Below are 14,170 nucleotides of genomic sequence, written 5' to 3' on the forward strand. Positions count from 1 at the left end.
AGTTCAGTTTACTTTAGACCAAATTTTTTAAAAATTAATTACTATACCTTAAAAATGTTCTCTAGACAATATTGTAGAACTATGTTTACCATAATCTACTACAACAATAGTTGTTCTAAAACCTTATAAGAAATGTCAAATTTAAACAAAAATTACGGTCATGTTAAGACCTGGTTGTGAAAAATCTGACACCAATGCCAGGGTTAGATGAGCCCTCTACTAAAATTTAAAGCCCACCTTTTATTTCCTCCCAAGAGAAAAATACTGAAGTTCTAATAATGGGCATAACCCGTATCTTATCATACACAGATGACATGGAGTAGCTTACCTCGTAAGGGATGGTGATATTTGATTTTTGGTATTAATACGCAGCTTTGACATATTTTCATGTTCTACTTGCTTGATCTGGGCTTCCAGTTTTGAAATTGTTCTAATTCAAAAGTAATAAAATATATTCAAATACTTTAAGATATAGACCCTTTTATTTCATTTGTTTTATTTCTAGAAACAGATACTCTTGGGGGAAAAAAAAAATCAGGGAGGGGAAATATAATACCTAACAATACCCCTGGCTTTAGAGATCTTGTTCTTTGACTTTAAGTTTACTATGAAAATCATGACAAAGATAAAAAATGAGGGAAAGGGGAGAAAACGAAAAAATAATCATAGCTATTAAATTCCATAAAGGAATATTTCAAAGGCTACAATGGAAGAAGAAAATATTATTAAAGCTTTAAACTGTATATGGAATAGTTTATTAATGTAAGAATTTTTGTAAAAAAAATACATTATATGTATTTTAAAGTATAAATATAATCCATGATAAAAACACAGTGCACAATTAGGCAAAAAGATTGAGTAAAATTGAATATGGTATTCAAATAAACATTGTTTGAAAACTTAGATTTCATATTATCTTAGAGTTGTTTTAATTAATCCAAAAGTCTCAAAAGTAAGAATTTTTTAAGTATCAATTAGACACTTTCCTGTTTTCACTAAAGAGAAAAACAACTCACAAATAAGAGGCACTCAGGTGAGATATTAACAAAACTTTCCTAGTTTTTGATCCAACAGAATTAACTAAAGGTGGCTTTCCTCACTGCAGCCCTGCTTCCAATGGCACTTTCCAAAAACAGCAATAATCTCCTTTCTGTTATCTTAACATGTATACTCTAAGAAGAAGAATAAAAATGGCTAACATTTATATAATGCCTACTATGTGCCAGGCACTGTACTAAGCACAAAACTGAGGCAGACAAACATTAAGTGACTTGCCCAAGATCACACAGCTAGGAAATGTCCAAGGTTTTCCTGACTCCAGGAGCGTCATTCTATCTACTCACACTCTATTTCCTTTTAAACCAAAATTCATCACCTTCCCTGAAGGGAGGTTCTGAGAAAGGGTGGGTAGTCTATTTAGGCTGGTGTTTAAATTAGTTAAACAAACTGCTTCTAGAATGAAACAGATCCAGGGAAGAGCTGAATTTTTATTCATAATGAAGACGTGAATTCAAATTTGACCTCAGACAGGTACTGGCTAGCTGTGTGACCCTAGCCAAGTCACTTAACCTTGGCTGTTTTCCTCCTCAAAAAAAAGTTCTTTTTAGTGCTGGGACTCTACATAGTAGTTAAAGCTGTACCTATGTAAAAAAAAAAAATAAAAAGCACAACAGAGAAAAATGTGCAGTATTGTAGTAACAGCTATACAACCATTCTATAAAGTTCATGATCTCATACTAAATTCTTCTTTATCTTTTCATGTCTTCAGAAACTGATGATAGCAGAAATTTTTATACTTCAATGAAAATCTCATTTTTGCTATACAGTTTAAGTAAAGTCATGTGTGCTACGCATGCAATTAAGAAGTACTTGTTACCATCACATTAAAGGTGGTACCACATTTTACCTTTTCAAATCAGAAATCTGAGTATTTGCATCAAACAATTTGTTCTCAGTTGTATTTAATGTATCCTGTGAAGATAAAGGAAAACTTAGATAACTGTGGATAAACGCTTCTTTGCACTACTATAATACTGTTACCCTAATGTTTTACTAAACAATTTAAAAATGCAAATGCATGTAACTCTATAAATGTGGAATCCTACACATATCTACTTCAGAAGATTCTGACTAACAATAGACATGGTCTTTGCCCAAATTATATGAACAACTCTGGTACTTATCCCAAATCAATCAGGTGTGACATGTTCTGACTGGGCAGAAACCACCTGATTAGAAAATGAATAAACTACAAAAGCTTAAATGTTCTTGTTCTTTAGTGGAATAATCTTCCCAAAATGTATTCCTCAAATTTAGCTTCAATTACACATTCAAACACAATCAGCAAACAGTTCTGTGGAAGACCAGCGAAACAATGTCCCGAAGAAGCTCTTAGAAAATAACGCCTTTATTATCATCTTCCAATACTATTTAACAACATGTCACTTGGTCACTTTTCAAAGCAGGTCTCATCTCATCTGATCTTTACAACAACCTTATGAAAGAGGTATGGCCTTATCCCTATTCTGCTGATAAGCAAACAAGGTCACAGAGTGACTTAGGCCTGGAGTCAAATTTACATGACTGATTTCAGTGCTCTGTCCACTATTCAAAATATAAATGATCAGTCTCTACCTTTACTCTTTCATGTTGTTTTCCAAGGGATTGATATTCTCCTAGAAGCTACAAGGAAAAGAATAAACTTTACTATAACATTACCTGTTACAAAATATCACAGAACTACAATTTATAATCAGTCAGTAAAATTCATTTACTAAAAATAAGATTTTCTTTCTCATAATAAGCTACACATACAAATTTTTACAAAATAAAATTAATAATTTCTAATAAAAATATTCATACAATAATTATGACTTTAGAAAGGAATCTGAAAAAATCAATACAAAAATAAATTGTCAACAAGTTCTTTCAAATGTCATGCCAGGACAGAAAGAATGAACTGATAAGGAAAATTCTTTTACTCAGACTAGAATAAAACCTAAAGTTTTAACCAAACTTAGCTACAATGATAGACTTAAAATCAATCTCAAGTAAAACAAAACACAAAAAAAGAAGAAGAAGAAAGTCAAGCCCTCCCAAGGCTGCTCTCAGTCTCGTTCCCAATATTTCCACCTTCCCAGATACACAGATGGTGAGTCAGAGACCTCAACGCTTAAACTGAAGACAGAAAACAACTGGCTACCAAAGTCTTTTAAAGCTCTGTCTCCTTGCTGTTGCAAGAAGATAAGACCCAGCTGTCTGGATTGGTATAGTTTAAATGCAATTAGAGCAAAGTTATATTAAACTCAAATGTACTTTGAGAAAAACATAATAAAATCAAATTAATTGTTAAAAATACTGTACCAAAAGGAAGCATTACTAAAACCTTAACTAAAAGTATGAGAAAGAGTTCCCATTGTTTCCCACTTACAGCTTGGAACATTTTGTTTTCTTGTTTTATCCTAGCGTCTTTATCATCTGAGAGTTTGTAAGCCTTGTCAAATGCTTCTTCTAGATCCTTTAGTCGAGATTTGAGTCGATTGATGGTGTTATCTTTTTCTTTGTTACTTGCCCTCATTTCCTCAATATGCTCCTGCAAAATCTTGGAAGTATTACTGGCTGCATTGAGGTGTTCTCTCAAGTCACTCTAAAAAACAAAAACAAAGATAATCATAAGTTATTCTTAATGGATGAACACATTTCTACCTCAAATGCCAAATACAGCATAAGTGTTAAGAGGACAGAACTTCAAGGTCATCACTGAGGACGGAAAATCGAAAACAGCATCAAATTTAAACACCCCATGGGGAAGGTGAGAGAACCACTGGGGAAGACTTGGGAAACCAAGCCCTCCAAAACAAATAACAGTTTCCTTAACCCTCTGGTGAAAATGAATAATCCTGGGGGCAGAAAGAAATTCTAAATGCATGGTGCAATTTGATGCTTATCATTTACATACATATTACATGCAAATGAATCCATGGATTTAAGAGTTGCTTCTCCCCTTCTATCTTCTATAAAAATGTAAAATAAAATTGAAAATCTCCAGCTAGTACATATACCAATCAAATAAAACCAAATATTTTTCACTCTAACACCTAAATGCAATGTTTACAGTGATAAACCTTGGGCAATACATGAAAGATATAAAGATTTATTTCAAAGCAATGGAAAATTAGAGTACTAACATGTCACATGGGAGTTCCTTTAACATAAAGGTTGGAACTAAATGGCTGAAATCCCGTTCAACTCTTAAATTTTATGATTCATTATTCTGAGATTGTAATACTCAAAATAATCAGCCTTTGCAAGAAGACATCCTAAAAGATTTGATGCTAAAAATAGTGACTATTACAACTTAAATTACATTTTAAAGTTTGCAAGTCGCTCTCCTCACAAAACCTCCTTCATTCATTATCTCTCTTCTGTGTAATACAGAAAACATAAAGCTAGCAGAACACAACATGAATTACTTACCACTTCCATTTCCAGCAAATTATTTTTGTTCTCCAGAATTTTCATATGAGCGTTGGCCTCATTCAGAGCACCACCTAATTGATCACATCTAAAACCATAAAACAATCAGGAGAAAATGACTATAAAATTTAAAAATTAGAGAATGAAACCTCTTTCCTTAGGAATTACACATAAAGCTGGTTGATTTTCAGCATGAATTAAAACTGACTGTCAGCTGTTAGCTAAAATCTAAGACACTACTTTAACAAAAGATACTTCCAAAGATAAATGATGATATTCTAATGGTGTGAGGAACAAATGTATTTCAAAAATTACCTTTCAATGTGTTACTTAATTGATACATGTGTATGGATATCTTGTTCAAAATTTAAGAGACAGAGTAAACCATAAACTACTTAAACATAATAACAAATCAATCTACCCTGATGCCATCAATTGTATAGGATCGTGAAGTCATTGTAGAAGTCACATGTAGAACAGATTTGCACTGTCAAAGAACTGGCTTTAGTTGGGTTGAACTCTTGTCTAAGTCAACCAATCACTGGACTCTTATCTTGACAAAAGTTACCCATCTGCTGCCTCATATATACAAAATCAAAAGCCTACTAAAAATCTTAAGAGAATGAAACAAGAATCTGACCCCAATACTGTGAGTAAAGAGAAAAAAATGTTTCATGAGAAAGTAACAGTATGAGTCCACATGAAGCAGATTTTCTAACTGCAAGGTCAATTTAGAAAAATAATTTATAAGAAAGGGGGGAGAAATTAAGCAGAACAATTTATTATCTGCTAGGTGTCTCACAAAACATGCTGAAAGAGTGAAAGATTTTATCCTCAATTTTACTTAAAAGTGATTAAAGATTACTGCCAAAGTGTGATTATAGCAATCATCTGCCATAACAACTACGTAAGACGTCAGTACTACATTTAAGATGCCAGTAGTACTAATTCCTATCATCCTAACATAATGAAATTTGATAATTTTCAATTCTTAGTTTTAGATAGCAAAGCTAAATATCATAAACATTACTAAGCTTAACAGTCTAACCCTGCTGAATGAAAATTTACGGATTCACGCTAGAATTTTCTGAAAAAGAGAAGAAGACACAGGGGTGGGGAACCTGAGACCTCAAGGCCACATGTGGCTCTCTAGGTCCTTGGACTGTCAAAGGGCCGTACTTGAGGACCTAGAGGGTTACATATGGCCTCAAGACCACAGGCACCCCATCCCAGTTTTATAATTAAAAGTGCCTATCTATGACACATATATTTAGGGGAAGAATAGTATATTTCAAGTTAGAGAAACTTTCATTTTACAGGCAAGTCATAATAACACACTCTACCTGTCTGCAAGACTCTGGTTAGTTTTCTTCAAATCTCCATATGCAGAAGCTTCACTTCTCTCTAATTGTTGTTTCAGGTTATGTATCTCGGAGTCATAATAAGCCCGGAGATCAGCTACATGTCGAGCATGCTTCTCCCTCAAGTTCTGCCTCATTCTGTTCACAGGGAACAAAAGAGAATTAAGTTTGAGTCAACCCGAACACACAGGTTATTTCTCTATCAACAGTGGATACAAAAATAATGTAATTTATGATAAATTAATTTATAAGATCACAAATGCTGTTAATATTTTTAAAATGTCTCCTAAAAATTCCGAGATTTTTTGCATATAGAGAGATCATCTCGCTCAATACCTTCATTCTACAGACAAGGGGTGGACAGAGACCTACAAAGAGAAAAGGGATACACAGTATTCACTATGGACAAGGTATTACTTTTTAAATTTGATTGTTTTTTAAGATGTGAGGTATAAAATATAGATATTAAAACCTTTTTCACTGTCTTCTACCTTCAGTCAACATACATTTTATTTTTTTGTTCCCATGATGTGGGACACTTTGCCCGTACAAACAGGAAATTCACCTATAACAAAATCATGGGAGACCCAAGCACATGAAGCAACAGGTTAAGTGACTGATGCTAAGGTCACTACTATAGCTAGTACATGCCAGATGTAGGACTCGAACCCACATGTGACTCTTACGCTGGCCTGCATCCACTATCGACTCTCCAATACACGAGAGAACAAACAAACGAAACTGGTAACTACTGCATTGCATTTAAAAAATCCTACTTACTTGGATAATGCAACGGGGTCTTCTATGCAGGTCACTGAAACACTGCCTTCTGGCAAACTGTTGTCTACACTTGCAACTCGGGAATGAGTAACAGTGGTTGAATTGTTTTCTTCATCTTCAGTGTTGAAAGAAATTTCATTGCTAGCAACAGTATGTGCTAAAGGAAAAGCAGAGCTGGTCCTGTTTTCATTCTGGAGTGCGTGACTTGGCCAAGAGTCTATAGGCAAAGTCTTAATAGTTGAAGGATAGTTGGGGGATCTATCTAACTGAGAGGAGGTAAGGTTACTTGTTTGTGAGAATGAGTCTGTGTCAGAATGGCTAGAAATACTAGGATCTAATATGGACTCTGGTGAGACAGACAATCTTTCAAGATTACATCGGAAGTTATTGGATTGAATCCCTGAAATTTGTTGATTTGGCTTCCTGTGTAGGGCTGGATCTAGAGTTAATACCTAAAAGTAAAAGAAACAAGAGGAAGCAGTGATATTTAATGCTCTTTTTATAATGAAACATTTTACTGATATCATATATAGATTATCAAAAGTCAAAGAGCTTATCATAAAAGTTAGAATCATGAAGCACCTCATACAGACTCCAAAGTCTGTAGTATTCAGATTGCAATCCATATAGGAAAAAACAAGTGGATGAAGAAAGCACACTGCCCAGATTCAGACACGTAACTGTCAGGGACCGCTCACTAAGTGAAGATATATATCTTAGATGGACTCTGCAAAGAGACAATTAGCTGGGCCCAGAACTGAGTACAGAAGGAAGAAATCAGGCTCGATCACATTCAAGAAACTAAACAGGCATTTTCAGCAATCCCAAACTTCTTAACAATAAGATTCTAGAAATGATGTGCATGAGACATGGAACTGGAAATGGACATGACTCAAAGGACAACAGGAGAACATTTGATGCCATTACCTCTGGTGGATGAGTAGGGTTAGAAGTAGATGCAAGAGTCCATTCACATAATTGCTTATTTTTCCTTTGATTTGTATGATAAATATCCTTCAGTGACGGCAGCTTCATTTCATTAGTAGAATTAGGCTTTTAAAATATAAAACAATATGTGTCAGTGTTTTTATACGATTGTTGCTGTTAAGACACTATATCAAAATACTGGCCTGCAATTTAAAGATTTTGAAACTAGATTGTCAAGATTAGCAAAGTACTGAAAATAGTTATAGATCATCATTCACTGTGAACGAAAGCCTGTGATTAAAGGAAAAATTATCTTTCCTGAAAGGTTTCTTCCTTTTGGTCCCAGGAAAAAAGAACCAGAAACTGTAAGAAAAAGCTGCAAAGGAGCAAATTTTGGCTGGATGTCAGGACCTTAACAATGAGACCTGTCTAAGAGTCGACAAGGCTGCTTCAGGATGTAATGGGATTCTCCTTGTTACATGCCTTTGTTCAAAACTGTATGATAACTTTTTGATGATGTTCAAATGGGGATTCCTTTTCAGGTATGAATCATACTCTATGGCCATGGAAGTGCTTTCAACTCTACAATTCTGTGATTCTACAGTTTCTCAATTCTTGCTCTAACAATTAGAACTAAATTATCTTTAAAAAACAAAAACTCGCTAAGTGTTAATTTTGTGCTATTTTAAACCAAGGCTGATTCGAGTGTTCAGCAATCTCCAAAGAAAAAACAAGAGTATCTTCACCAATATATTTACTGAACCTTATTAATTTTTTTCCCCTTCAAAAAAGGTCCAAGATTTGAGAATAGACAAGATTTTGTACTGAATGACTAGAGAAAGATCAATTAACTAGCCAGAAATACAAGTTCCAAAAAGAGGTTATCATATTTGCACAGAGTTGGGTAAAAACAAAAGAATTTTAAAAGTCTTAATATTTTTAATGGCCAAGCTGGACCCCAAAGAAAAAATTTAAGAAAATGCATCTTCCCAGTACCACCATCACACATACACCCATCTTTGCAAAGGTGGGGGACTAGGAGTATGTGAAACTGAATACACTCTCATGCATACATGACATACTGATTGCTTTGGGAAGGGTTATATTTTTAAATGAAGGTAATATACACATTTTTAAAACAATAAAAATAAGCTTTAAAAAAATCTTAGCAGCATCATAAAAAGTCACAAGAAAGGGATGTTACTTCATGAAAGAATCTTACTTTTTTTCTCCATTAAAAGAACTCTCCATTTTCCTGAGTAGGAAGTTAAGGATATTCTTTAGTGAATGGGAGAAAGAATTTCAAAAATGCCTCTCCTTCCTAACTTCATATGGGAATGAAAAACCGTTTATAACAAATTTTGATCATGTTTATCTACTTGAAAAAGTCAAAGCCAAAATGAGGAACCATGTCATTCCTCCTTCATTCCCTTCCCAGGAGTGTCAAAGAGCCATTAGAGGGGATGTAGTACATTAATGAGCATACTAATTCAAGACTGGGGGAGTTGTGACTTAGTCTCAACATTCTGAGGAGCCATTTGGAACTATGCCCAAGGGGCATAGGCATATTCTTCGCCCCAGCAATAGTCACTACTAAGTCTATACTTCAAAGAGTTCAAAGGATCAGAAGTTATAGCAGCTCTTTGTGTGGTGGCAAAGAATCGGAAACTGAGTAGGTGCCCATCAGTTGGGCATGGCTGAGTAAGTTACAGCACATGTGAATGTGAAAGAATACTATGGTGCTGTAAGAAATGTTGAAAGGGTATAGTTTCAGAAAAATCTGGGAAGACTTGTATGAACAGATGCAGAATGAAACGAGGAGAATAATGTTTACAGTAACAGCAATACCATAAAGATAAAAAAGGCAGTGACTTTGAGCAACGCAATAACCCACCACGGTTCTAAGAAGTCATGATGAAACATTCCCAAGCTATCCATCCCCCAAAACAGAGCTGATATCACTATTTAGTGATAGTTGAAGCATATTTTATTCTGTTGCTTTCTTTCTTCTGGCACAGTGAGAGGGCACTGGACCTGGAGTCAGGAAGACCTGAGTTCAAATCCAGTTTCAGACACTTACTAGCTGTGTGACCACGGAAAAGTCACTGGACCTCTCTGCTGGCCTCAGTTTCCTCATCTGTAAAATGAGGATAATAAGAACACCTACCTCCCATGGTTCTTGTGAGGATCAAATGAGATAATAACTGTAAAAAGCTTAGCATAGTGTCTGGCACATAGTAAGTGTCATAGAAATGTTAATTTTTCTCCCCTTTGCATCTCAGTGTGTGGGAAGGGAAAGAGAGGGAGAGAATTTGGAACTAAAAATAAAATTGGATTTTTAATTTTTTAAAAGCATTTCCTACTCCCAATAGGCTTGCATTTCACTGTGAAAACAATATATAAGCATATACAGAATACAAAATAAACACAAGGTAGTTTAGGAAGGGTGGGTGCTAGCAGTTGGAGATAACCATTAAAGACTTCATGTAGAAGCTTCAAAAGCTTAATCTTCAAGTAAGTGATGGGAAGGATGGGGAGGAAGAGCGTTCCAGACATGGGGTACAGACCAGCGCCAACGGAGGAAATAGGAGATGCAGTACTGTGTATGAAGAAGAGCAAAGAGCTTAGTTTGGCTAGACCACAGTGTGTCACAAGGGGAATAATATCCAGTGAGGCTGGAAAAGCAGTTTAGGGCCAATTTGTAAAGTGTTTTAAAAGCTTCAAAGAGACATTGATATTAATATTTTATTCTAGATTAAATAGGAAGCCACTGTAGTGTATTGAATCAGGAAGTAAAACATTCAGTCTATACTTGAGGAAAATCATTTGGCAGCTGGATGGAGGATGTAGTGAAAAATTTGAGGGCAAGAAGTCCAATTAGGAGCCTATTACAATAACCAAGGCAAGAGGTGATGAAGGCACTGTGTGTACGCACGTGCATACATGCACATACACAGAAGGGAACAGATGCAAGGGATGCTGTGGAAGACAAGATCTGACAACTAAAATGTGGGCAGAGGCTGAGTGAAGAGTCAAGGGCAACAGTGAAGTTACTAATTTGGGAGACTGGAAAGTAAGCATTCAGAAGACAGGGTGGGTTTGGAGGGGAAAAATAAGGAGCTCTCTTTTGGGTAGGATGGGTTTCAAATATCTGTGGGCCACATTGAGTTTGAAAATATTCAGTAGGCAGCTGGTGATGCAAGAGTAGAGAGAAATGTTGGAAGCTGGAAATATAGGGCTATGGGTCCTCTGCATGAAGATGATAATTAAATCTACAGGAACAGCCAAGGTTCCCAGGGGATCAAGTAAAGAAAGAGAAGTGCAGATGACCCAGGAAAGAACCCTGGAATAGTAGGTACCAACAGACATGATATGGATGATGGGACTGCAAATGAATTCAAACAGGTAGGAAGAGGACCACAGTCTCATGAAAACACAAAGAAGCCTAGAAGCTGGTCAGTAGCAGCAAACACAGCAAGACCAAAAAAAAAAAAAAAAACCCCAAACATCAAGGAGAATAAGGATTGAGAAAAAAAACATCAATTTGAAAATTAAGGGATCACTGGTAACTTTGGAGAGAGTAGCGTCAGTTGAGTGAGAAGTTTAGAAGCCAAAATGCAAAAAGTTAATCAGTTAGATGGGAGGGAGTACAGACCACAAGTATGGAAAGAGAGGAGATGATGGTGGGGTCAAGTTAAGGCTTTTTAAGAAATGCTGAGTTGGGCTTGTTTGTAGGAAGTAGCAAAGGAATAGGAGATAGACTGACAATTAGAAAAGGGAATATGTTTTGAAGAGGGATTAGACTTGTTCCTTTTGGCCACAGAGGAAAGAATTAGGAGAAGAAGTCAGAGAGAGGCAAATTTAGGTCTGAAGTAAAAGGAACAACTTCCTAACACTGAGTTATCTAATAATGAAAGCTGACTTGAGGAATAATGGTTTCTCGCTTAAGGAAAAGGTCTTCAAGCAAAGACTGTATTACCTCTTAGCAAGTAGCACAGTGCCTGACACATAGTAGGTGCTTAATAAAAGCTTATTATGCCACTGGAATATTCCTCTTCAGGTGTGAGTTAGATTGGCTATCTATTGAGGTTCCTCACAACCCTGAAATTCTCTGATTCTGTGACCGGGATCAGAGCGCAAACACTTTGTAACTTAAGGAAAGGAGGAGTGTATTGGTAATGAAATGATGGGATTAAGAAATTACACAGACTGAAGAAGAAAACCTCTGAGAACTGCCTTCTGATGGCCCCAGTCTCTCTTAATGCAACAGTCAAGTTACTTTATCTGCTAAAAATATGTGTGAAGATATCAAAGTGGGTAAGAGAAGCAAAATCTGGAACAGTCAGTATGAGGAATAAGTGAATCAAAAGTCAACTTCACAAATACACAGAAAAGGGATGCCTAGTCAAGAGAATCATGTAAGATAATTTGGAAGTTTTAGCAGACTGCAGTCAATATGATGCAGCAATCAAAAAACGCTCTATTATGTCTCAGTCAGGTCATACCTGGAGTACAGTGTGCAATTCTGGGCATCTTGCTTTAAGAAAAACATAGATGAACTAGTTGGTTGGTTGGTTGTTGTCCTTCATTCTCAAAGAGGACCAAAATGACATCACCATAATAAAGTGAAGTTTCATTGTGTCCAACTGTGGCTCATCAGACCAATACGAGCTCAGAATGCTCTACTGCAGGTTGAGCAAGGATAGTCCATGTGACTATTTGGGGTGGCTACTCCAAATTTGCGCATCCTACATTTACTTTGTGCTGTCTCAATTCTGCTTTGCTCATAGACCACAGCACCCTTTCTGATGTGGGCACACCATGCTGAGCAATCTTGTGCCAGTGTCTCCCATGCTGCACAGTCAAATTCAAAGTTCTTGAGAGAGACCTTGAAAGTTTCCTTGTATCACTTCTTCTGACCACCATGTGACTGCCTGCCCTATGTGAGTTCTCCATAAAATAGTCTTTTTGGCAAGCATACATTTTACATTTGAACAATGTAGTCAATCCATTGGAGTTACACTCTCTGAAGCATAGTTTGAATGCTTGGCAGTTCAGCTCAAGCAAGGACTTCAGTGTCTGGTACCTATCCTGTCAAGTGATTTTCAGAATGGAAGCGATTCAGTTTTCTGGCATGGCACTGGTAGACTGTCCATGTTTCACAGGCATGCAACAATAAGGTCAACACAATGGCTCTGTAGACCTTCAGTTTGGTAGTCAGTCTAATACCTCTTCTCTCTAACTTTTCTTCAGAAACTCCCAAACACTGAGCTGGCAATGCGTGCATCAACCTCATCGTCAATGTGTACATCCCTGGAAAGTACACTACGAAGGTAAGTGAACTTATCCACAGCATTCAAAACTTCTCCATTTGTTGTAACTGATGGTTCCAAGTATGGATGGTGATGGTGTGATGGTGGCTGATGGAGCATCTGTGTTTTCTTGGTGTTAATTATTAGGCCAAAATTAGCACAGGAAGCAGAGAATTGATCCATACTTTGTTGCCTCTCAGTTTCAGAGGCTGCATTGAGTGCACAATCATCTGCAAACAGAAAATCATGCACCAACACTCCCTCCACTTTGGTCTTGGCTTGTAGCCTTTTCAAACTGAAGAATTTACCATCAGTATGGTAGTTGACCTTGATGCCGTGTTTGTCCTCATTGAAAGCATTTGTCAACATGGCTGAAAATATTATGCTAAAAAGCATGGCAGCAAGCACACAGCCCTCTTTCACTCCACTGGTGACTAGGAAGGCACGAAAGCGTTGCCTATTATCCAGAACCCAAGCAAACATGCCATCATGAAACTGACATACAATACTGATGAACTTCTTCAGGTAACCAAATTTTGACATAATTTTCCATAAGCCCTCACGACTAACAGTGTCAAGTCCTGGTCAGATCTACAAACTTTGTGTACAGACCTCTGCTCTGCTCCTGACATTTCTCCTGGAGTTTTCAGGCAGCAAATACCATATCGACTGTTCCTCGGTCCTTTCTGAAGCCACACTGGCTCTCAGGTACATGACCATCTTCCAGGTAAAGGATCAGCCTATTAAAGAGGACTCTAGCAAGAATCTTGCCACCAATGACTAAGAGAGAGACCCCCCCTGGTGATTGTCACAGGACAATCTATTCCCTTTACCTTCACAGAGATGGACAATGGAGGCATCCTTGAACTCCTGGCGGATAACTTCCTCTTGCCATGTAACCTGGAAATTTCAGTGAGCTTTTGTATGAGCAATGGTCCCCCTACCTTGTAAATCTCAGCTGGAATAGAATTAGCACCAGGTGCTTTGCCACGTGAAAGGAGCCTAATGGCCCTCAAAACCTCTTCTTGAGTTGGAAGTTCAGCTTCAACCTGAGGTAAACAGTCAATGGCCTCAGCATTGATTGACAATGGTCTGTTGAGAACGCTATGGAAGTATTCAACCCATCTCTCTAGGGTCATGTTCTTATCACTAATCAATATGGCTCCATCAGCACTGAGTGGCTGTGATGTACCATAGATTTTTGGTCCATAAATAGCTTCCAGGGAATCATAAAAGCACTAGAGGCATGTTCAAAAGAGTGTGATCAGAATACTGTGGAGACGGGAGAATATGCTATAGGACAAATGGTTTAAG

The 14,170-nt window shown here is 36.8% G+C and overlaps 1 protein-coding gene across 9 annotated transcripts in view; it reads right to left on the bottom strand.

Moving 5' to 3' along the window:
- Positions 1–14,170, bottom strand: part of MPHOSPH9 (M-phase phosphoprotein 9) — a 51,809-nt gene that overhangs the window by 17,769 nt on the left and 19,870 nt on the right. For all 9 annotated transcript variants that reach the window (XR_011965403.1, XM_072600630.1, XM_072600634.1 and 6 more), the window contains 8 exons: positions 7,545–7,670; positions 6,618–7,069; positions 5,820–5,975; positions 4,477–4,564; positions 3,431–3,646; positions 2,635–2,682; positions 1,907–1,971; positions 329–430 (listed from right to left, as the gene is read on the bottom strand). Coding sequence is in view for 8 of the 9 variants with exons in the window: in XM_072600630.1 (XP_072456731.1) it covers positions 329–430; positions 1,907–1,971; positions 2,635–2,682; positions 3,431–3,646; positions 4,477–4,564; positions 5,820–5,975; positions 6,618–7,069; positions 7,545–7,670 (1,253 nt within the window). In the remaining variant the exon portion in view is untranslated. The remainder of the gene's footprint in view (positions 1–328; positions 431–1,906; positions 1,972–2,634; positions 2,683–3,430; positions 3,647–4,476; positions 4,565–5,819; positions 5,976–6,617; positions 7,070–7,544; positions 7,671–14,170) is intronic.

Source organism: Notamacropus eugenii, chromosome 4 (assembly GCF_028372415.1).
Source record: "Notamacropus eugenii isolate mMacEug1 chromosome 4, mMacEug1.pri_v2, whole genome shotgun sequence".
NCBI classification, from domain to species: domain Eukaryota; kingdom Metazoa; phylum Chordata; class Mammalia; order Diprotodontia; family Macropodidae; genus Notamacropus; species Notamacropus eugenii.